Here is a 26,170-nt window from a genome sequence, read left to right on the forward strand (position 1 = left end):
GCTGCAACTTGAGACCATTGCTTCTGGTTCTGGCATCTGCCACCACTGAGAACATTCTAGCTCCATCTTCTTTTGAACCCCACTTCTATCAAATCCCCCCTCAGTCCTCTCTTCTCTAGACTAAATAAGTCCTGTTCCCACAGTCTTTCCTCATAAGTCATGTGCCCCAGCTCCCTCACCATTTTTGTTGCCCCCTCTCTCCAATTTGTCCCCATCCCTTCTGTAGAGGGGTGCCCACAACTGAACACAGTACTCCAGGTGTGGCCTCACCAGTGCTGAATAGCGGGTAAGAATCAATTCCCTTGACTGAATGGGAACACACCTACCAATGCAGCCCAGTATGCCATTAGCCTTCTTGGCAATAATGGCACACTGGTGGCTCATATTCAGCTTATTGTCCACTGAAACCCCCAGCTAGTACTGGTGCATGAGACTATTCTGCCCTAACTGGAGGACTTTACACTTGTCCTTATTGAACTTCATGAGATTTCTTGTCACCCAGTCTTCCAATTTGTCTCACTCTGAATTCTATCCCTACCCACAGCATATCTGCTACTCCCCGCAGCTTGGTGTTATCTGTAAATCTGCTGAGGGTGTGCTCCATTCCATCTTCCAGGTCGTCGATGAAGACAATAAACAAAACCAACCCCAGGACTGACCCTGGGGCACTCCACTTTATATCGGCTGCCAACTAGACATCAAGCCATTGAATACTATTCTCTGAGCCCGATGCTGCAGCCACTTTTCTATCCACCTTACAGTCCATTCATCCAGACCGTACTTCCTTATCTTGCCTGTCAGAATGCTGTGGGAGACTGTAGCAAAAGCCTTGCTAAAATCAAGGTACACCACATTCACTTGTCTCGCCACATCCATCCTTCCTTTCCTCAGGATCTTGAACTCAATCATCTCCTGGTCACTGCTGCCCAACTTGCCATCTACTAGTATATTCCCCACCAATTTTTCCCTGAGATGAAAGAGGTACAGCCCTACGAGTTCAACCTCCTCCTCCCTCCCTGACACCTCTCCCCCTTCTCCTCCAGTACGTCCATTGTTCCACTGTCCTACAGTTACAGCTTTTTTCCCCACTATCTTGGCGGGCAAAACTACATTGACACATAGTAGGCCTCGAATCACTGAGCAACTTTTAGGCAAGACAACTGCATTAGTGAGAAGTAGGAGAAACAGAGTGGTGAACTGCCATACTGACTTGGCATGGTAATGCAGCTGCCTTTACCTGCTCTAGTGACTAATTTATGCAATGATATAGATATCATACATGTCAGTCATACATGTCAGTAAAAACTATGCATGTCAGTGGGGTGAGTAAATTTGCATTCTAACCGCTACAGAACTACCACCCATCCCTCAAAAATTAAGAGAGATTTAGCTGAAAGTTTAAAACCAACACTTCACAGCTCATATACCAGGGGTTGAGAATTACAGGTTTACAGTCTCTCCCCACACATATCACTACCCTACAATCAATTGCCAGGAATATTAAGAGAAGACAGAATGTAAAAAATAGTGAAAGAGAAAAATAATTCTGCAATGCATTAGGAAACCAACTTCCTTTCATTAATACAGGCACAGCAGACCTCCCCACAAAAATAATGGTGCTTATAGAAGTGGTCAGTCAACTTGACATTTGTTCTCCTAGATATTTGTTCTCTTATTTTAAACTCATGTAACAAAAAATGACTGTTCCTAAGGGAGGACTCATGGTCACAGTGTGTCAAGTAATAATTGGAATCTGTTGTGGAAGATGAGCAGAAAGCATATCGTGGTATAGTATAATAAATCTAAGCAAGCACTTCTAGGCTGTGTTAATGGGAGAGAGAATTTAGATAGCCTTTCCCCTCCTATGCAATAGTTAAGAAAAACTATCAAGCATTAGTGAGAGTGATAGATCAGATACTGTGCTAACACAACACAGCCCTCATGTTAAGTAGCCATGAAAATCTGTACTGATTCAAAGACTTTTTGCACTTCAAGAGTGACATGGTTACACCTTTATGCACAGAAAGAGCATATGTGCAAGTAAAACAGATAAGTGTTTTCATTCACACGGTAGAATGGATTTGACTTTCATATGACACCAGTTACATTCATTCCATCTTAAACACTGTTGAAAAGGAATACAATAAGATAATGAATAAGAGGATTGTTAACAAGCATGTTACCTCATCATCATCCGCATCATATTGTGCATAATGTTGCTCCAGGAGTTCTCTCTGGCGACGCTCTTGCTCTAGGGTCTGGCTAATCAGCTGAGCAACCTCACTTACTTGTCCTGGTTTTTCTCGTCCAATTACAAACCTGTGTAAAATATTATTAATTATGACCATCTTGAATCTTTTAACAAGCTAAATTCAAGCTCTCTTTGATTTTGGTCACAGACATGTGCATATTAACTTTGTAAAACCACTGCATGAGCTCTTGCTTTGATATCGCTACGGTTGTTTCTGCCAGCGGAGAAGCAACATAGATGAGACATGAAATGATTAGGCCAGGAAGTGACTGTGTAAGAAAATGCTATCAATGTCATCAAAGTTCTGCCTCTACTTTTGCCTCCCCACATTTCCACCACCATATAACCTTCTGAGTTCAAACTCTCCAGGTTTGGACCCAGAGCAGAGCACGGTTATTACTTATACCCTCACTTCTAATTCCATAATAGCATTAAAGTTTCCTGCATAAGTCTGCAGCAGCTAGCTACACAGGAGTAACTGAAAGAGAACTCTGCAAGCTGATAGGGAAAGAAGCATGGAAGTCTCTCTTCCCTTCCTCTTCTCATGGAACATTTCCAGATGTTTATGCTCTCTTTGTCCCCAACTGCAGTAGAGAAGAGAAAACCTGTGCTTTTAACTCAGTCAGTTTGGCTTTGATTTTCATCTCTTCTCATGGATTCTAATGCCAGTGTCCTAATTATACATTTTCTAAACAATCTCTCCCTAAATTATTTTCCCCAATTGTACCTATTGCTTCAAAGTACAAGCTTATTCTTTGTTCTCCTTGTTTGCCTGAGGCAAGGATTTATAAGGGTGATATCTTTTATCGAACAAACTGCATAGCTGGGATAGAGTTAGATAAGTTAGACTGCAAGACATTGTTCTTCTGGTCTTTAGATCTTCTTTGTCCGAAACTCTCAGTGCTTTCTGGTCTAATTTTTAGCAATTATATTTTAGGACTGGCTTTCATTGTAACACAAATTTCTTCTAGTAGCTTGATATATACTGTAATTAGATGTTTTGTATACTACCATACTAAAGACAAATAATAACTATAATATAGTATAAACTAGTCAGAAAAGCTAGAGATAAAATTAAAATACTCCTCCAACCTTGATTTTAGTAACAGGATCAGGTGCTTTCAAATGCAAACAATGTGCAAAGCAAAACCAGGCCACTTTATATGGTAAATAAATTGTTTCTTAACCATTTAGGACAAACATTTTTAGTTATCTTTAAAAAAATTGCAGTGAGATTCAAGAGATTGATAGCATGCACATAAGAAAAAAAAATCCAGTGTCATTGCTGACACTGAATTCTTGAAAGTCATTTGGGATTTTGCAAGAATGTATGATAGATTTCTATGTATACACCCAAGCCTATTCCTTAGGACCAGTGATTTGTCAGATGATTTATGAAATCACAGGTTAGCAGAAAGGATATAACTTGGAGATTACCTGCATGTTATAGAAGTAAAACAGCCAGCAATGTCTTCCAAAGGGTAAAGAAAAGTGATTATATTTGAAATAATGAGGCTAGGAGTTCATGGGAAGTAGATACTTTGTTTCCCAGAAACATATTTGGCTTGCAAATAACAACAGAAAATACTGAGCGAAACAGGACACAAATCAGTAGTTTAACCTTCATGAGAACAGATCTCAAACTGACACTGAGATCTCAGACCCTATAGTCATGAAATCTAACATTGCAAATCAGCAACTATTAAGGTTTGTGTGCAATGAAGGGGGGAAAAGGGGTATTAAGGATGAGTTCTTTGAGGCGTCTCTACCACATACTGAAACAGAAGTTTGTACAACCTGTTCCTGTCTCTTCTGACATATAGTTTTATGGGATAGTATGATATAAAATGAATAGAGTCAAGGTGGAATCCACTCATGTTTACCATACTTTTACATTTTGTATAGAGCAATAAGTGAAAAGAAAAAATGGTAACCCCTTCCTCCCCAACACACTTTTCACTTAAATCAATTAAGCAAACTGTTTGTGAAAATAGATTATATGGCTATCACCATCAGATCTGTGATGTGTAGATATATGGTGGCTATATCCTTATGATAAATTGTGGAACCCCACAATACTATCTATATGTATCATACACCTCTGATAGTTTAGTGGACAGAGGGCATTGAAGCTATCTTCCTTGGGACATAAATTCCAGCTTCACAGTCATTATATACACCGTTTGTAGGCCTAAAATAGCAAATATAAGGTCCTATATTATTAGTTGGTTTGAAGTTTGATATTTTGCAAATCTTTGGGGCTGCAAGAAGGAAAATCTTGGCTTTCAGCTGAAGATTCCTGAAGACAAGTATTTAACAGTGATAAACAATCATTCTTATAACATAAAAATAATACGGTAATTAGTAAAATACATGTTCAGTTTCTCATTATGACAGTTCTCACAAACTTAAACACGACTATTTTAGATCAGGGTGGCCAAGTTGTGGCATGCATGTCAAAATGGCAGCCTCTATGCCACAAAGCAGCAGGCTGGGCACATGGCAGATCAGGGATGGAGCACAGCAGCAGATAGGCAGCAAAAAAGCAGATTGGGAGAGGAGCACATACAAGAAGCAAAAAGCAGATTAGTGGATCAGACCAGGAGCAGAGAAGAGATGGGGGTGAATTAGGCAGAGCAAAGTGGCACTCAGGGAGTATGTGGGACTTGTGTCACTCCTGCTAAAAAGGTTGGCCTCCACTGTTTTAAATATTTTGCCCTGTTATATTCCCAATCTTTAAAATTCAACTTAAAGGTATCAAAACAAATTTCTATATTTACCTGTTATTTCATAAGTTACTGTCATAATGGCAAAAAGATACCATGCACTCTAGAATATCTACACTAATGTTTTTATTATCAATAAATGCTTCCATAGATGGATATAGATTTTAACAGCTAAATGTTAATTAGATATTTAAACTCAATCCAGTTCTATATATGAAAATACAAAATATCATAACCAGGAATGTTTAAATATGCAAAGAGGCATAAGGTTCTGAAGCACTGCCTGGAAAATTAATCACTGAAGCATAGTATGCACACTTCAATAAAAATGGCTAATTATATATTTCCTCTGACTGGTTCACTAGATTCAGGCATATATATTTTGGATATGACAAATTGGTCCCAAGAGCCAAGAGTATTAAGCAGAAACATAAAATCTATGTGCAAGGGTATCTTTAAGTAGCTATATTTGTAATAACCCTAGTTTTGAATGTAAGGCAAAGACAGTGTTTAACCTTTTAAAATTCACTGAGACGTCATAATGACAATATTTCTCTTAATTTAAAAAAAACAAGAAAACAGACATCATACTTTACATCAGGGCTATCTAACTGGCAGCCTGGGAGCAAACAGATTCTCCAGGCTTCCCCCTCCTCCAACTCATTCTTCCTGCCCCCGCCTTGGGGAGCAGGACAGCACAGAACAAAAGTGGAGGGTGAGGTAGGGGCTGCTTAGGCACACAGTGTAGCAGTGTGGGTACATGAACTTACAACAAAATACAAGAGAACTGTGAAGTAGTAGTATTATAGATCGTGTTCAGTGGCAAACCCAGAAGTGGACTGGAAGTACTTCCAATTCACTTCCGGGTCCACCGGGGAGCATGCTGGGCCCTGCCCCCCAGGCTCCCTGGCTTGGTGATCGCCCATGGGAAGACCCCGGGTGCCCCCCCACACCCAGGACGCACCAGTCGCTGAGTGGGGAGCACTGGGGGGGGAAGGAGAGAGGAGGCCCTGCGTGCTCCCCAGTAGACCCGGAAGTGGACCAGAAGTGCTCCTGGTCCACTTCTGGGTCTGCTCCTGACCACGCTGTGGGGAGCCCCTGTGCTCCTGTGTGACACTCCATTTGCCCCAGCATCGCAGCATTCACAAGCCACCTTGAGGTATGTTAGAAAAAACATTTAAAGTTGTGTCTACATCCAAATCACCAAATCTTTCTGAATCTCTCTGAATTGATTCTGAGAGTTTGATCGTTTGATTGCTATCCTCTTTATAATAACCCTTTTATATTTGAAGACTCTTATCAGATTCCTCCTCAGTCTCCCTTACACCAAACTAAACCCCAGTTCTTCCACCCCTACTCATTTTTGTGGCTCTCCTCCAGACTATTTTCAATTTGTATAAACTTTTAAGTGCAGCATCCAGAATTGGACACTTTACTTCAGATAAGACTTCATCAGTGCTGAATCAAGTGGAAGAATTTATTCCCATGACTTGCAAGCTGTTAATACACTGGAGTATGCTATTAGCTGCTTTTTTTTTTTTTAAATACTATGGTGCATCTATATGTGCTGTTAGCAATGTCCACTGGAGTTTATTGTTCCTGAGTTCAGTGTTTGAACATGTGCTCAGTATTGCAGCACACTGAGCTAGGTCAGGGAAGCCCTGGTTAGCAAGGAACCCAGAGGGTCAGCTTGCCAGCCCAAGGCTGCTCTGACTCAGCTCGGTGTGCTACAGAGGGACTGGCTGGGGCATGAGGATACTCCAGTGTGAGGCTAGCCAGCAGGCACCCCAGCCAGCCCCATCACTAGCTACACATGCATTGCTGTTCACTAAAGAACTCCGCCACAGGACGGTACTTGTACTTACAAGTACTACTAACCTGTGGTGGAGTTGATTAGTTTCCTGCAGCCTAATAGGGCACACATGTAGATGTTGAGACTCTACACGCCATCTCATGTAGATGTTGACTCATTATTCTTCAAGTCCACTATAACCCTCAGGTCCTTTTCTGTGTTACTGCAGCTTAACCAATCATTCCCGATATGTATATTAGCAGTTGATTGTTCCATCCCATTTCTTAAAAACACTACTCCAATTTATCATGGTCATTTTGAATCTTAATCCTGTCATTTAATGCTCCTACTACGCGACCCATCTTGGCATCGTCTGAAAATTTACTAAGTATTCTATTCAATTCAGTCCTCATTAATGTAGGTATTTTGAATAGTACTGAACCTAGTAGAGAGCCTTGGGAAACTGCACTTGACACTCACTCTCAATTAGACATGCAGCCATTGATGATGACTTGTTGAGCATGATGACCCAACTAGGTATGCACCCACCTTAGAGTATTTTCATCTAGATCAGGAACCAGCAAAGTACAGTTTGTGGGCAGGACCCAGACCATGATTTCAGTGGCATTCCAGCAGTGGGAGACTTTGCCCAGGTCCATGTCATTCAAGTGCTGAGGAGCTGCCCTAATCCTCTCCCCTCCCCCAACATCTTCCCCCCTCTCTCCCCAGCTGTGGCGAAGGTTCAGCGTTCAACTGGTGAGGAACTGCACCATAGCCGGGTGACAGGTGGCTGTCCCCACAGTGCATCTGGGACTGAAAGAAAAGCAGAGGCAGTGCAGGTGCAACTTACAGCTGCACAGCCCCAATGCAGATTCCCAGTGGTGATGTGCCATTAAAAACCATGGCCCACACTGGACCAGAGCTGGGTTGGTCTAGCCCATGACTTGCAACAGCTGCCAGCTGTTGATCAAGATTGTGCTCCTTTAGCTTACTTATGAGAACGTCATTAAGAGTCAGGATCAAAAGCCTTACTGAAGTCAAGGTATATCACATCCACTGTTATCTCCTACCCACCAAGACCCTAGTATTGTCATAAAAAGAAATCAGGATGCTTAAGCATGACTTGCTTTTGACAAATCCATGCTGGCAGTTCCTAATCACAGTTATCCTGTAGGTCAGTGATTCACAACCAGCGTACGTGGGCACTCTGGGGTGCTGTGAGATCTTTTGAAGGGTGCCACTGAGGCAGGAGAAGATAAGCACAGGCTGTCTCTGCCAACTGCTTCCCCACCCCCACTGCCTGGGCCCACTTCGAGGAGGTAAGCATGGTAATAAATAAATTTGTTTTTGAAATGAGGTGCAACTCAATTCAGAAAAGTGATGCCTTGAGTTTCAGAAGGTTGAAAACAACTGCTCTAGGTGCTTAGAAAAATATTTCTTGACAAGATCCCCAGTATCTTTCTAGGTATCCAAGTTAGACTGATTGATTTGTAAACCCCTGGGTCTTCCTTGTTCTTTTTTAAAGGTAAGCACTATGTTTGTCCCTTTCCAGGTGTCCAGGAATTCAATAAACTCTCAAAGACAACAGCCAATGGCTCTGCAAACACCCTTGCCAATTCCATGTGTACTCTACGATGAATCTCATTTAGCTCTGCTGAATTAAAAACATCCACTTCATCTAATTAATATCTAATGTGTGCCTTTCCCACTCTAGGTTGACTATCTTCTCTCTGATCCTTGATGCTAACTGTGCCGGTTATCTAACAGGTGATGCATCTGTGAAATTTGAAGTAAAGAACGCATTTGATTCTTTAGCCTCCTCTGCAATATTCACTATTACCTTCCCATTCAGCAAGAGACCTACATTGTCCTTGCTCTTCATCTTATTTCTAACATACAGAATGCTATATACTAGGAGTGTCAAACATTTGGCCTGCAGGCCAGATCTGTCTCCCAGAGCTGGGGCATTTGGCACACAGCCTTGATGAAGGGGACCTTCCCATGGCTGTAGCCAAGTGCCTGGGCAACAGCTGGGGCACTGGAGCCCCAGCAGCAATGAAGAAAGAAGCATGGCACTGTGATTTGTTCTGGCAGCAGCAGCCAAGCACCTGGGAGAAAGCTGCAGTGCTGGAGCCTCTGCAACATTGCAGGAAGAAGCCCGGCACCAAGGTTTGTTTCCACAGGGGCAGCCAATCACCTAGGATACTGGGTCTCTTCCCACCAGGACCCAGACCATAAAGGTGAGTAACCATGGGCCTGATTGTGCGTGCAGAACCAGACCCACAACACTCACCTGGCCCATGGATTGATCCCACAGCAAGGCCAGGTGAATTTGATATCCCCTAAATACTAGGAGCAATATTTTCAAACTTTAGTACTTTGATCATTGCAAACTGTTTTGTTTTGCACTTTCACAAAGCAATGCATGAACTGACTTTTTTAATGTCTATATTTCTAAGTATGCATCATCTTGCCCAATGACCAGATGCCAAACACACTGTTAAAGATGCTGTTAAAATAAACAGGTTCAGAGCTGAGACAGTAGCAAATATGTGATTCTATCCTTGGGTGAGGGAAGAGAGAAAATCTAAGTAAACAGTAAGTGTACAGGAAACTAATATTTTTCCAGAATCACAAAGGTGAAGAAAGGGACACCACAAAAACTGGCAACTATTCCCAAAGATTTCCTGCAGCTTACTGAGAATTCAAGGATTTTAATGCATACTTAATACTTTACGTTCTTGAACTTTTTCAACATAAAGTAAACAGGGATGTCCAGAATTAAATTAATTTAAATAATAATACTGAGAAAACTAGTTGATTTCATTTTTCCCTCAAAACCACTGGTGCCAGAAGTATTGGGAAGGAAAAAAATTCTTGTATTATGCAGAGAACACTGAAAAGGTCACACAGGTACTGCAACACCCTATGCTCCATGTTACAGAGCTGAATGACTCTAATCATTCTTTGTGAATTACATCACTTTAGGCATATAACCAGCTCTTCTTCAGAGTTAAGCTGAACTGCACAAGTCTTTAAACCCATCTGGTTTAACTAACAGGAGAACAAAAAGACTGCAGCATTGTTTCAAAGAGGAAACTGTAGTGTTTACGGTCTAATGAATCAAAGGATTTTTAAAAAATACAATTTAAAAAACCCACAAAAACAAAAACTTCAACCTTTGTAAAGCTATGACAAATTTCTTGTCAGATGATTCCTTCAAGAGAGAAAATAGAAGTTTAGAATGGATTGTCACCTTGAACTTTAAGCACAGGCTGCTAGTGCAACCATGTAGTTAATTCCTATTGTGTCATCTTTTAAAGTGCCTTGTGTGGATGCCAACATTAGGGAAATTACCATATGATTAATCCAGAGTGCTAAAATGGTCTGAACTCTGCAAGAGGAGATAAGTTTTATTTAGAAGCAACAGTATAAACTGAAAATAACACCAGTTTTTCATGAGTAAAATCAAGCTCTTTAAAAAATGTCAACTTCAAAGTACAGAGGCCATGGAGTTCTAGATAGATACTTGCTAAGAAATTTACAAAATGACCACCTCTTATTCTATGTAATTTCACATGGACATGATCTGAAATTGACATAGTCAGAGATATTAAAAACTATTATTTTGAAACTCTAACATTAAATACATTCTAATAGCATCATTAAAGTCATGTAAAAACAGGTAAGATGGTAAAACTCTATTAGAGCATTTATTATTCCTACTGAAAAAGAATCCTTTAGTGAAAGACTTGAATGCAGCTAATACATTAAATGTCCTGGAAACACAGGTTTTTCTTTCATTGGCCTGGGAAATGAAAGACCTCAAGGTAACAAGCTTACGTTCAAGCCTGTCCGGTACAAGTGTGCTGGTAGACAAGGTTCCTTCCCCCCTGCATATCCAATAGCATCCCAACTAAATGCTGACTTAAATATTCTGAGAATATGCTGAGTAGCTGACTGGAATCATCTGCAGTATTCCACAGCATTTAGGAAAATGGCCAGCCCCTCCTCCCACCCTACAAGCAACTTAAAACAGTTGCTAGAGGGAGCACACAATGCACATTTCCCTAAGAGGCACAAAAGAAGCAAATGCATCACTACCATGTCTTGCTGAAGCATCCTGCACATATACAGGGTGTGCCTGATTATCTGTTTAGCTGCCACATCTCTGCAGTCCCATCCCCTAAACAGACATTCAAACACGTAAGTGGTAAATTACCTATACAGAAAAATGCATGGAGATATAAACTGTAAATTAAATGAACAGAGAAATTAACTGAGTAGATACTTGATAGGGATGGGGTTAGCCATGTTAGTCTGACATGTTAACATCTGATGAAGTAGGTTGGTGCCTATAAAAGTTAATGGCTCTCTGAACTAGTTAGTCTCTAAGGTGGCCGCCAACCCTACCTTCTGCCATATTTGGAATGGATATTTTAATATCTGGTATGAATGGTGATATTTTAAACCAACTGGCTTAAGGGTAAACTTGCTCCAATCTCTTGAGTGTTTTTATTTTTTTCGGGCAAAAACCCAAACCAATACGCATATTACTAACTCACCTGACACTTGTTTTAAGCATATGTCCAGTACTTCTAGAGTGGTGGTTTTCAAACTTTCTCAAGTCATGGACCCCTTTCATATAACTTCTTCTACTGCTGAACTTCTACCCCTATCCTAAAGACTGATGTGGAACAAGGCAACATTAATCTAAAGAAAAGGTTAAAATGTCAACTCAAAAATAAATACAGTGGTTTTTTTTAGCTTGCTGAGCTAACCTCATTTGCTTTTTGCAAACAGGTTATTTGTACATTTCATATTGCTTAATTGTCTGTTTTCTTATCTGAATGTGAATATATTCTATAAAGTGGTTTTCCATGAAAAGTCCATTCAAATAAACAAGATGTCAGGACATTTACAGCATATCCAGCAACATTGGATAAACATATTATGGGATGTAGATGGTGCTTCATAAGCACCAATGTGGTTCACAAAGCTAGGATTTTAAGTTTAAACTTTACGGGCATTCCTCATTCCCAAGGAAAGATTGTTGATGACAATGAGAGGAGTTTTTGTACACAGTGAGAGAAACAATATACCTGCAATTCATTACATTTTAAAGTTAACTCTTCATCAGAAAGAATAGGAGAAGTCTGTGACTTCTTCCCAGGGCCGTCCATAGGGGGTTGCGAATCAGAGCGACAGCCCCAGGTCCTGTGGTCAGTGCTGCATATGGCCTGGTGTTGCCAAGCACCGCCACTCTCTCCCTGCTGGCTCTGGCCACTCACCACCCACCCTCCCCTGCCCCAGGCCCCTCACAGGCTGATATGCCCCAGGCCCCGCACCCCAGAGGGATGGCTCTGCTTCTTCCGACAGGGTACTACTGCATACGTTTATACCAGTTAAATACATATGTGATTTTATACTGTGCTCAGATTTAGCAAGGTGCTAGAATGTGCAGTGAATCCAGGACTGTAGGTTGTAACTGTGTTGGTCTAAGGACATAGGCAGACAAGGTTATTTGGGTAAATATGGTATCTTTTATTAGACCAACTAAATAGTAGGAGAAAAATGTCCTGGCAAGCTTTCAGGTTTAAAACCCCTTCATCAGGCTGAGGAAGCACTGCAGTCAATGTGTGCTCTTCCTGGATGGAATGAATAGTAAAGAGTGTGGAGGTGGAGGGTGGAGATTAGCCAGAGGCTGGTATTTCTAGCTGTGTTTCATCAAGTTCCAAGATCAGCAATACTAAGTAAATTCTTCCCTATTGGCTCTTTCCCCATGGCCCTTCCTTGCTTGCTCAAGTCTCAGAGGGTGTTGCTTAAATCCCACAGAAAGAGACAGACAGACATGGACTGTGCAGAACTAATCTGCATACCTAGCTGCTTGCAATACTAGACAAAACCTCCACCATCTTTCACACTTGAGATAAAAAAGGTGAAGAGGGACAAAAGAACAATCCTACCCAACTTGTAGAAAGGAAAACCCTCCATATCTTTTAGAATGAAACACTGGTGAAGACAGCTTCTGCTTTTAGCTCCTGCTCCATATCCTGGACTGTGGGAAGAGGTAGGGTTCCCTTTGGGTCCTACAGCATTAAGAATCTAGAGTCTGAAGAGAGGTGTGCATGACAGGCAGAAAAAGTAGTACTGTAGTGTGAGAAAATGGGGAAGGATGGAAGCTATGCACACGTGCACACATATGCGTAGTAGAGGGATTAGAGAAGAGTGCATGTGGTAAAGAGATAGAGAAAGAAAACAATGTTATTAACTTTTATCATAAGTACATAATATTTCAGAAACTGGAATGGATGCCCTGCTACTAGTGTGATCCGCCGGCTGTACCAGCTCCAGTTACTTGCAACAGTGTCACTGTATAAGCTACCATAGCAGATAACATGATTTTGAACAAAAATAATTTAGAGACACACAGACATCTATCCAAATATACAGAATTCTCAAAGAATCCTTTCAGAAAACAAATATAAGAAATATTAATTTAAAAGATTACTTTAAAAATGAGGGTAGAGATTAGCTGGAGGGGAAACAGGAGAGTGGAAAGAAGCTGATGAAAAGTCTGAATGTGGTGGTGCATTTTAACCACTGGCTATGGAAAAGTAAGCACAACTAAGAATTTTATTTTAACTGAAAGACTGCACTTATAATTCATTGCAGTAACATAAAAAATAAAGCTCTGATCCATGGAGTGAGAGACAAAAACCTGTTATGATTTAAAAACTGGCTTAGTAACAGAAAACACACAATGATAATAAATGACCATTTATTGGAACAGAAAGCAGTTAACAGTGGAAAGCCCCAGAGACTGGTTTGTAGCTGCAGGTCTGCTGCTGAATTTACTCTTTAATGATCTACAGGATGAATTAGATTGTAACAGTGAAATCTGCTGACAGCATAAAATTATTTAGGTTAATAAAAAAGTACCACAGTTCTGAGGCACTCCAAAGGAATATGATTAAACAGAAGAATTGGGAAACCCACCAGGAAAGTGAGAATTAATAACTTCAAGGTGCTGGAAACCATGACAAACAATTTAGATTTAACATAGGCACTGTTCAATTCCGTGAAATATCAAGGAGGCACTGTGGAGAACACCCAAGAGGACATTTCCTCAGTGCCAAAGAACAGTTTAAAACTTGATAGAATACTTAGTTACATTAAAAGGGGGACTAAGGCAGGTATAGAATATATAATGGCAATATTTCTAATGAAAGTGCACTTGCACTTTGTATATTACATTCAATTTGGCTGCCCTTCTTAAAAAATAACTAAGATAGAAGCTGTCCAGAAAAAGGTAATAAAGATGACTAAGCAATTTGAATATTAAGAGGCATTTTAAGGACTGAGATTAACATATGTGCATTAGAAAGAAGCCTGATGATCCTACAGTCCTCATTAACACTAGCCCGTCTTCACATGCACGTAAAAAAGAACCCCATATGATGTTTCACCCTCTTCAGGATACTGTGCTGCCCAGATCTGCAAGTTTATGATTCCTGCACTACAGCGAAGTAAATGAGAAGAGTCAGTCATCTCTATGCACCATCCCTATGGACCTAATAGAGGTTTCCCCGCTTTGTCCAAGGATCCACGTGGAGGGAAGAACCGACTGGCTGGGTCAGAGTGGCTGGGAAGGTCACAGAGTCTCCCCTGAGGACATTCTGGAAAAAAAAATATGCCCTGGAAAAATAATACTTATCTTTTAGGATGAACCATCCAATGCGGGGATTGGGATCTATGGTCCCAGTATAGGCCTGATGTCAGGGGCAGGGGGAAAGAATGAGACTAGTGAGACACTGCATTGACTCAGCACTGCCTATGGATCTCTGAGGGTTTCTAGATTTTCAGGCCTACCCTATGGTCTGTTCTATCACAAAATGATGTAAAAGGAGCTCAAAGACCAGACTGATTTTTACCACCTAGAAGCCCCCTGTGGGGTTTAATGCTAGACATGATTGAGGAATTAGGTGTTGCAGAATTAAGCCATAAGAGGGCATACAAAAAGCAAAATACAGATTTCAAGAGAGAATTCTTTTAGTAATTAATAAAGCTATAACATTCACTCTTTCAGGCTGCTGACAGATGTGAACCCCCGCCCCCCCCAGACATGTGCTTTACTTAAAGAGGCAACGAATTAGTTTGACTCGGCTCCACAGCATCTGTACAGACAGCGCATTTCAGCAGGACATTTTGCACCATTATCTAAAGCAGATTAAATCAGCTATTAGAGAAAAATACCAGAAAGCCCTACTGAAGCTCCAATCTATACAGACGCTGCACGAACCACATCCAGCTAACATGATGCCTCTTCTGGGCATGCAGGGGCGCATGGATTTTAAAGCATAATTTTTGGTTTGTTTTAGGTCTGTAAAAAACCTTAGTGAGCAAAGTCTTCTTCTTTCCTTTTGTGTCCTTGTGACAAGGTATTTAGCAGAATTTGCAAATTTAATTGGAATCTGAGAGGCCATGCCATAAGCGCTTTTACTATGGCCTTGAACTTGTAACTAATTTGTGCATGGGCTGTCCACCATGTACTTTAGCACCCATGAGCAAAATAAATCAATGAGATTATCAAGACAACTTGGTATTTGCATGAACCCAAACAACATTTGGAGTTAAATCTCCCTAATTAAAGTTGCTGGGCTACTAATCCTTATTTCTTAGAGTAGAAGTTGATTGCCAACTGGGATTATGAAAAAAAAATCTCTTCCTCCCTCTCTTCCATAGGCTATCAACATACATTTGGGGATTTCCTGTTGTCTTTCTATAAAGCATCATAAGGTATTCTAGAGAATGGTCAACCCAGCTTGGACCAGTACTCTATTCAGATACAGCAATTCTTCTGCATAGTTCAATTTTTCCAACAATAAAAACCCCTAGATAGTTGAAGATTTTAAGTGACCAATTTGTTAAGCTTTTTTCACCCTGAACCAGAGCAGCCTGTAAACTAGAAACCACCTCTTTGTTCCCACAGTCTCTTTACTATGTCAGGCAAAGACAGTTGGGACATTTTTCTGGCAAGAGCATTGAAGAATCTATTCTAGGTCAATGCCTTTCACTGTCACAATCATTCAACATGCTCATAAAACTCAAAGGGGAAAATACATATGAATATCAGTTATTATGCAAGATTCAGAAGAGGTACTGATCACATTATTCAGGAGGAGGCTGGACTACAGGACCTCACAAGGTCCCTTCCAGCCCCATTTTCCTATGAGCTTACTGGTGAGAACTGAGGAAGTAGCTTCCGTTTCACTCCTTTCGTAAATGTTTTTCCACGTGATTGACCAACTATAAACCCAACTATAAAAATTAAAATGTGTTTTGGCTAGACTACATGAAAATGGATATGTATAATGCTATGGACTATAAAAAGAAGGAACACTGGTGATACTCACATAACACTGTGTGTATAAAGCATGTACTCTGTGTATTCCAGACAGTACTTGGCTATATGCAATTTATGCTCTAAATAAAGTGATAGCTGTTAGGGAGCAGTTCTTCAAACTACTGTAAGACCCTGGAACCACTGATGTTTACAGGGAGGGAGTATCAATCAAAGAGAAAGCGGATAAGAGGCTCTGCTGTAATGGGAAGCAGGTTCTGCCATTAAGCACAATCTTTTGTCCTACCAACCTAGCTATTCTGCTGTGGAAATAAATGCTTCTACAGACACCAAAACTGGATCTAATCTCCTTTCAGTTGGTGTATATGGTACAACCACACTTTGGCTAAGTACAGACAGTCAAAAAGCCCAAGGCTGAATTGATGCAGTCTTTGTAGGTTAGTCTAAACTGCAGAGTTTAAACTGAAACAAAAGTGAACAGACATTTACCTTTGTTTCAGGAAATGTAGCCACATGCCTGCAGTGGCTCAGGCTAGAAGCTGGGGAGGTGCTAGAGCACAGCTTTCTGGCACTTAGCCAGAATGGGCTGTGTTCACTTCTTCTTCCTGCTGCCCCCGAGGTTCTTGGGATTTTCAAAGGCACAGAAGCAGGACTCTGCAGGGTTTCTCATCACTTCCTCCTCCTGCTTCCAGGTGCCTCTGGGACTTGTAGTCCACAGTCACAGTCAGCAGTAAATTTGAGCAGAGGAAGGGGTGTTTAATCCCTCTCCCTGGCCCTGGACCCCAGGGTTTACTGGGGGGGGGCAATCCCTCCCCCCTGCAGACTGGGCTGTATCCCCAGCGAGGCTTCCCCCCTCCCCACTTTGTCAGCCAGCCCTTACTGCTCCAGCTCTGGAGCAGACAGCATAGCACAGCCTAGGGCTCCAAACCATGTTAGGATGCTGGGGGACTGTGATTTAACTTGAATCAGGAAGGGGTCTGGTACAGAAGTTTCATAAGCCGGTTAGACCCAAATCAGTTAAGCCTGATAGCACATTCAAACATATTTATCGTAAACCAGTTTCAGCCATCTTGAAACTGATTTATGTGCACTGAGCTTCTGTTCTGTTACAGGTTTATACTGGTTTCTGACCCCCTAAATTGGTTTGTGTGTAACTTCTGTCCCTAGCCTTTAAGGCCAGTAGTAAATTCTGGTATTCTGAAATGTTTACCTTCAAAAAATCCAAAAAAGGAAGGACATCAAAATGTGTTTCACTTTGTGCAGCTAAAAGCAAATACAACATACTGGTATCAGCAGAACACAAAGCAATGTAAGCTGTCAACATCTGATCAATATTTCTGGTTGATGTCTGTAGCATAGATATTGTCAGGGAGCTCAGAGAGTCTCCCCACAAATATAGGTCCTGGCTGGAATACTGTCTGTACCTTATCAAAGTTTTCCTTATTGAAAAAGAATGAGAGAAGGACCCCCCTCCCACTCTGAATCAGTAGGAATGGGTGTTAACCACACTGGCTAGGGACAAACATTCAAAAAGCCTGAGCCTGAATTGATTCAGTCTTTACAGGATAGTCTAACCTGGCTACGCTGAACCAGTTTGTAACTGCACAGACATCCCAGACATAAAGGCACATGCCTGCAGTGGCTCAGGCTAGAAGCTGGGAGGCGCTAGAGCAGCTCTCCCTTCCCTTTCTCAGTACTGAGCTGAAGGGGGCCAGGCCTCAGCAGGACACTCTGATTAGCCCAGAAGGGAATTCATAACAGTATTTATCATCCTCTAACTCAGTGTTTATCACCCCATTAAGAAAACAACAGAGGGACATTACCTTCTGCCTGTTGAGTCTACCAGTTGATTCAGTACGGACAATAGCCAGCATGTGGTCTGCTAGCTAATACACAGCCACTTCTCCATGAGGCAGAGGGGAGGGGGGAATTCCTGCTTAGTATGGAGTGGGGAGGGGACAGGGGAGCAGACTCTCTCCTGAAGCTGCAGCCAGGGAGCAGAGGGGAGGGGCCAGCCGTGCTGTGGAGCAGAAAGCTCCACTCAGCCCAAAGAGCATGCTGGGATGCTGGGCAGTTTGGTTTAACTTAAACCAACAAGGGGTCTGGGGCAGATATTGCATAAACCGGTTTGACCCTAATCAGTTAAGTTTGCTACTACATTCAACCAGGTTTATCTCAAACTGGTTTCAGCCTTTTTCAAACTGGCTTATGTGTACTGAAACATTTGTTCTGTTACATGTTTAAACCAGTTTCTGATCACTTAAACCAGTTTATATGTAATGTCTGTCCCTTGCCACTAGCTTTGTGAAGCTATGCGTATGCATGTTATTACAATGTATTTTCATAGAAATATATAGTTAGTGTTTTTAAACTCCTGCTTTATTTAGTTGTGCCACAGATATTTAGACCCAGTCTTTCTGTGAAAGCTTACTACTGGCAACAATGAAAAACTCATAAACCTTTTCCTGATAAATAAGACCTGTCAGGACCAATGATCCTTATGTATGGAATGTGCAGCACACTTGATAATGTGAGCTGAATAGCTATAAAGCAATATCCAGTGCACTACATTATTTTTCAACAAAAGGGTCAGGATAGCAACTAGCCTGATTATAATTTAATCCTTGACACAAATATCTAGGGAAAGCTGTGTGATGATCCTTTTGTCTTTAACATATTAGTCTCCATAGAAATGAGCAATCTTACCCATAGAACAATTGGATAATAATTAAATACATGAGTACTACTAATTAAAAATGTAAACAACATCTATATTTAATATGTGCTATGTGCATGCTTTAACTGGATGCCTCTATTTTACCAAAAAATATAGTGCCAAGAGAGTTACAGCAGACATATTACCACTGTTCATTATTTTATTATATTACAATAGCACCCAAAAACCTCATTGTGCTGAGTACTATTCAAAACAAATGTAGAAATAATCCTATGCTGCAAGAACCTTACAGTCTAATGACCTATATGCCTAATTTAAAGATTTAAATGCATGCTTAACAGTAAAATCAAGAGATATTTAAAGTTAAGTATATCTAATCAATGTATATAACCTAATCAATGTAGCTACAATTATAAATGTTACACAAAAAACCTTCATACTCTCTTGCAACTAAACTACATTTTAAGTATTTGTTTTGCTAAATAACATACTAAATGTGAAATATGATAAAACCAAACCAAAACAACAGACAAAGAAGTTAAAAACATAGTATCCCATCCATCCACACCGTCTATAGTGTTCATTCCAAAGCAGATGTTTTCCCCTAATATTATACAAGTGTCAGCTGGAAAACTAAATACAGAAGAAAAACAAACAGGAGGCATGACAACACTGAAAGCAGCGATGATATGACCCTGGCATCTATTAAAACCAATGGCTTAGTCATGGAAGTCAACAGGAAAAGGACAAGCCCAATTAGTGTTCCCTTCAGCGAATGTTAGGAACTAAAGTTAACCAAAAGCTTTAACAGACCATCTCTTAATTTGCAATAATGCCAAGCCTATTGTTTGTTGATTTTCAAAGTTAAATATGTATTGACGTTCACAGATACTTTAATAGAAAAAAGCATGGCAGAGTATGTATTCTTTTTTAAAAATAATAAATATTTCCATGTTTAAAACAGCTACATCCCTTTATAATGTTATTGCAAGCATTTTATCATCTTGCATTTAGACACTGTGCATTTTATAACCTGATCTCTGTTTTACTGACATTTGCAACGATCTGTTTTCAGTAGTAAAAGGAGTTTATCAAATGATTAACATGGTTTTGAGTAAGGAAGCAGACAGACTACCCAAAATGGGGATAAACCGATAGGAAGTCTAAGGGCTTGGTGGCTCAGTGTATTAGTATTGTATAGTACCAGAATTGCTCTCTTCCAGCTTACTAGCGACTGAAAATTGTCTCCATTTGACTGATGCATGTTTGGAGTCTTATTTGAACCTCAGCTGGTATTAAAGGACAATGGAGTTTTACTAAGTTATATCAGTAAAGCGTCTCACCCAGTACTTAATAACCAGATACCCATATTCCAAAGTAAAACAATAAAACAAAACAAAAAACCCAAACAATTCCCCTGCCTCCTCCCCCAAAAACTTCATCATAACACCACAGTCTAATAGAGGTATGCAAAGCAGACAGTATCTAATTCGGGGGACAGTGATTCAATTCACTGATTCAGATCACTGTCCCAATTCAATTCGGATGAATCTGAATTAGAAGATTCAATTCTGATTCAGAGAATCAGCAATTCAGCCATAGACACAGCTTTATAGGTTTTTTCTATATACCTCAAGGTACCAGGCACGGCTTGTGAACGCTGAGATGTTGGGGAGGATGGAGCACATGAGGCCCCCTCCTCCGCATGCTCGGCGGTAGACCTGGGAGTGGACCAGAAGTAGTTCTGGTCCACTTCCAGGATCACAGCCAAGCACATAGGGGAACCTCCCCCCACCCATGCTCCCATGGGACACTCCATATGCCCCCCAATCTCAGCATTAATGAGCCACACCTGATATTTTTAGGTATGTAAAAAAACATATAAAGCTGTGTCTATGGCCGAATCATTGAATCTTTCTGAATTGAAGCAGAGGCTTCTGATTCAATTCAGAGAGCTTAATGGGTCTCCTGATTCAGTTTGGATTTGGAGATTCGGCCGCTGAATTGGGCCAAATCTCCTCTGAATTGAATCAGCGACTGAAGCTTCACACAGTCTAGTTTTAGTTGCAAGATGGAAAGGCATGGAGACTGTGTGGCAGAAGGCCACCTCTGTTTCTCCCCAAAACTGTACTCTGTGACAATTTGGTTACGATGGGCCCTGCAGAAGATACACACCTGACCCTATCTCTTTAGGTAGCCTGAGCTGGATACATTCCTGAGGGAGTGGGGGGGAACCTGCTCCCTCTGCCTACACGACTGGCATCACATACCTGGGTGAGGGGCATGGGCTCCCTAGGGAGCTAGGAACTTCCAGTCTGCCCAGTAACTAGTGATGCATTTCAAATTGGTTGGCTGACAGCCAACAGCTGCTGGCCTCCATCAGACCAGGTAAATGAGGTCATAAGGGCTATATAAGTTAAGGACTGCCCAGGAGGAGGAAAGGGCAGCAGCCATGAGGAATACTCAAAGAGAGAAGAGCTGGATCAACTGAAACTTGCTCTCTCTCTCAAAACTCATGATCAAGGAAATGCCTGCCTCCAGACGGAATCTCCACCTGTCTCTGGATGATACTTGTGAGTACGCTACCTGAGATCTAACTAGCTATATAGCTTGCACTAAGTCAAAGGCTACCCAGCTATGCCAATTTGCTCTATGGGATTCCTTTGATATTGCTCTACCATGTACCCTATTCCAGCCCTACCCCTTGTAACCAATAAAGTTTTCCTTTATACCTAGCATGGGCGACTTATTGGGAATGGGTCTAGATTATGCCTTGGGGTCCCCTTGGTTTGGCTAAGGGAGACCACTACTTGTGCTTTTGACTGAGGGAAGCACCCCCAAGTTCTTGAAGTGAGTCAAGTACCCTTGAGGGCTACTAGGCCTGTGTTACCCAGGGGACGCAGAGCCAGAATGAAGCCCAGCCCTGGGTGGTGGTAGTTTTTACCCCAGGCTAGCAGGTGTGCTCCAGGAAGGGGGATGCCCCCACCCCAGGGAGGCACTCAGAGCTTGGAAGGTGGCCGGGTGCAGTGAGGTGCATGGCTCAATGCAGGAGCACCCCCTACTGGCCCACTACAGATTGAAAAGCTACCAGTTATCACTCTCCCAATTTTACTTCATTGCCCCTAACTATGGAAATGGATACATCTAGCATAGTGGGGTCCAAGCTTTTGGCAAAGGTGCCATAAATTAAGCAACTCATCCTCTGCCTTATCTGCTATTCTACTTTCTACTCCCTGCCTTGTGCTCTCTACCCAATCTGCTGCTCTACTTTCCAGTCCCTGCCCTGTGCTCCCTGACTGCTCTGCTGCTCCTTTCTGCTCCCTGACTCTCTGCACTTGCAATTTGTATATTACATTCAATTTGGTTGCCCTTCTTAAAAATTAACTAAGATAGAAGCTGTCCAAGAAAAGGGTAATAAAGGTGACTAAGGGCATGGGCATAGAAGTTTGAATATTAAGAGGAATTTTAAGGACTGAGATTAACATATGTGCACTGGAAAGGAGAAAACTGATTATTCTACAGTCCTCATTAACACAAGCCCTTCTTCACACCAAAGGAAAAACAAATCATGTGGCCTATCACCCTTTTCAGGATACTTTGTTGGCCCTCGTCTCTGCTATTGTTTGGATTTCCCCTTACCTGGTTTGCCATGTACCGGACAAAGAACCTGACTATGTCACTTGTGGTACACATGCTGCAGGTTGGATACCCCTGCTCTAATGGAAAAAGATAAGACAATCTGAAATGTTTAGCATCAGAGCAATTTTATTCTTCTGGCATGTCTATTTACCTGACATTTCCCTTGGTGTTCCTGAGGACAGTTGCAGCAAAATTCTGTGTAACACCAACCAGACTGATTCCATCCACTTCTACAATCTGGTCGTTTACTTGGATCCTTTCAGAAAAAAAGAAAGCAAAAAAAATCTCTTAAGTTATACATCAAAACACACAATGCTGTAAAAAAAGTTGAAACTATTGCTATGTTTGCTATGTTTGGAATTGCATTAAGACAGAATTGTAGTAATACTGTGCCACACAGTACTATACAGAATTACAGTATTACTGCACAAAAAACTTTATGCAGTATATTTAGCATATGATACATACCTCAAATTGGAAAATAATTGACTTGAGCAAAACTTAAGCACATGTTTAAATGTCTTCCTGAATCAAGACCAAAGTTACTCTATGATATTTGTGACTACCAGAATCAATAGCAAGGAAGACGGGTAAAAAGTACTTTTTACAGGCACCTCAAAATTACAATTTCAGACATCGCTAGAATTATGATGAATTACATTCCTCCATATACTCGAGTGGTTCCCAAACTGTGGGTCATGACCCTAAATGGGGTCACAACATCACCAGTGGGGATTGCAAGATTTATGCACCCACAGTAGGATGAGGACAGCAGGGAAGGGAGCCCCAAGCCCACAGCAGGCAGCCTATATTCTTCCCCCCCTCCCCGCCCAGGCTCTGCTCCAGCCATGCCACAGGGGACAGGGGACAGGAGCTGGGCTCCACACTCTGCTCTGACTGCGGAAGCTGCTGCCTTCCACAGGTGGCAGCCAGGGCTTGGGCGCTCCTAGGGGGGATGGGGGGACTGCAGGTTGGGAGGGAGAGATGCCAGCAGGGCCAGGGGAGTGGCACTCGCAGGGCCAGGCAGCTGTGGGTTGGGAATAAGAGGCACTGGTAGGGCCAGGGGTCTGTGGGTTGGGAGCGAGGGGTCACGTTGAGGAAAAGTTTAGGAAGCACTGGTCTAGTCTGTACAACTGTATGCACATATAGGATCACAGAGTGCCTATACATGTGCACAGGGGCTTCTCTGACATACTGTAATTATAGCGTATTGGAGCAGACTCAGTTAATGCTGTGCTCCAGCAGACTTCAGTGTCATGTGTATCAGTGTCCCTGCACTGAAAAATGTTGGCAGGGTGCTTTAACTAAAGCCTGTTTAACTAAAGCACCCCCACTACCATTTTTCAGTGCAGAGACACATGACACTCCAGACATCTTAATTACAGCAGCTCTCAGAGCTTCTCTAATTAAAGCACACCCCTACCCACTCCTAGAGCACAAGTATAACTGCCCATAAATTGCTCAGTGTAGCACTTCATAAAATTAAATTGAGATACCTGAATTCCACATGTCCAGTTCTAAATATCTTGAAGAATAATGTCAGTAGTAATTGTAACATTCATTCTGATTTAGAACTGAACATTCTTTAGAGCAGCAGCATATTTTAGTAAAGTATCACATAGCTAAAGAGAAACTATGGGATCTGTTAGGCCTAAATTGTGACCCACCTTTCTAAAACATTTGATCTTGCAGTCCATGTACAACATAAATGTTCAGTGATAGAAAAGACTTTATATTGTTTTAACAAGGTAAGTATCTCCCAAAACCCAAATATCTATGTATAAGACAATCTTTTAATTCCATATGGAGAAACTAAAATAGGAAAACAATTACTAATCTTCTTTTGCAGTAGGCACAGCTTTAGTGCACAGCAAAAACACATCCCTACAGCAGGAGGGCATCATAACAAATACAGATATGTGACGAGAATATAAATATATCCAATTCATTTCAGAAACATAAATTTCTGTAATTCCCCAAAAAGAAAGAACACAAAAACGTTCAAGGAAAGGAATTTTCAAACATTTATATAGGCATGAATGTGTCAGACAATACATACAACAAGTGTAGAACAGGAAGATTCTCATTTAAATCAACATATTAAAAAATGTGGCCCTTTTGCCTAAGCATATATATTTAATGGACATTTTTCACAGGGTCACAAAATCACATGATGAAGGAATTACTAAGTACATTTTGACCAGGATTACTTGCATAACTTCACTTCCTGCTCTGGCCTAACAGTTCACATTTCTACATGCACTTGGGGAAGCATCGCTCAACTGCTTTGACTCTACTACTGGGCACAGATTATTTCTTAGAGCTACTTGGTCAGCTGGTAAGCATGTGCTGCATTAGACTCCAGGGCTTATTTGCCTTCTTGATATAGCAACTTTTAGTTTTTTTAAAATGTACATGTGTTATACATGCCTGTAGCAATACAAGTGAGCTAAGTTACTCCAAGTTGGACCCTGAATGAAGCAGGATAAAATTAGAGTCATTCTGGTACACCTGTATCACTAGAGAATTTTGCAGAAGTAACAGTTGTATCATAATAGCTTATGACTTTTCTTTGATAGCAAAGCAATTAGTTCTATCCATCTGTACCCTTTTAAATATTCCTTTGTGAGAGCCTATAGTCTGCATCTTTGCAATGCTACAGAAACCCTTTTTCAGAATTTTATGTAAGTTTTAACTTTTTAAATATATGTAACCAACTAATTTACACTGAATATACACCAATAATATGAAAAGTTTGACAAGTTATGATGCTGATTAGTGAACATAAGTGTATTTTATCCATTTGCCCTCTTTGGTACCAGTTTTGCTCTATATATTCCCATCTATGATTTTAGTCCTCATATGCATATATATGTACATATTTATACATAATCATATTTATATGTTGTAATACACAATACTTATCTGGACATGTAGTTACAAATCAGGCAAGCACATACTTGTGTGGGTTAACATCATTTTGCATCTATTTTTTGAACCTTTGGCCTGAATATGTAAATATATAATAAAATGCTAATAAATACTTAGGTATATAATATATTTCAAAATTATACAACAAAATATACAGAGGTCTTTCCAGCTAAGTGGAATTCTTGCTTTTCTCTCTTGTCCATCTGGGATTTTGCAGATACAGCCATCAAGATGATTTTATCATGTTCTGTACTGGATAGGGCATCCAGGTCATTGTTTTTGACAGCAGACAAATCACCACGAGGAATAATTGAGTCCACACACCTGTTCCTAAAAAGTGTCTGCAACAGCAGCATCTTTCTAAATACTAAGGGAAGTTTTAGAATATATATGAAGATGAAGGATGATTAAATTACATTTCATTTAAAATTCTAGCTATTTAAAATCCTTTCCCCCCATTTGCTCCTCCCTCAATTGTCTGCCTGCTTCTCGCTCACAGAGCTGTTGGAAGGTTTGGTAAAAAACTTTGAATACCAATATGTTATTCTCCAGGGCTCAAATAAAGTAGATATTTTCATATTTTAGCATATATACACATATAAAATAAATGAACGTGTTTCTGAGAGACAAGGATCAACTAAAGGATAGCAAAGATTTAAAATAAAAATGTTGAACACATTTTACCATTAATTTAAAGTGATGGCTACTCTGATAATGGTTTTTGGAGAGCTAGTTCTTCACACTTTACTTGCAAGAAGTAGTACTTATTCTCAAAAAGAAATTGACTATC

General features: G+C 40.8%; 1 protein-coding gene across 2 annotated transcripts in view; it reads right to left on the minus strand.

Annotated features, from left to right (window-relative positions):
* PPP1R9A (protein phosphatase 1 regulatory subunit 9A) overlaps positions 1 to 26,170 on the minus strand; it is a 247,016-nt gene that overhangs the window by 68,265 nt on the left and 152,581 nt on the right. For both annotated transcript variants that reach the window (XM_090046991.1, XM_090046990.1), the window contains exons 5-6: positions 22,601 to 22,705; positions 2,184 to 2,319 (exon numbers count right to left, since the gene is read on the minus strand). In XM_090046991.1, coding sequence (XP_089903117.1) covers positions 2,184 to 2,319; positions 22,601 to 22,705 — 241 coding nt within the window. The remainder of the gene's footprint in view (positions 1 to 2,183; positions 2,320 to 22,600; positions 22,706 to 26,170) is intronic.

This window comes from Crocodylus siamensis, chromosome 5 (genome assembly GCF_052110815.1).
Source record: "Crocodylus siamensis isolate JL-2025a chromosome 5, ASM5211081v1, whole genome shotgun sequence".
Taxonomy (NCBI): Eukaryota; Metazoa; Chordata; order Crocodylia; family Crocodylidae; genus Crocodylus; species Crocodylus siamensis.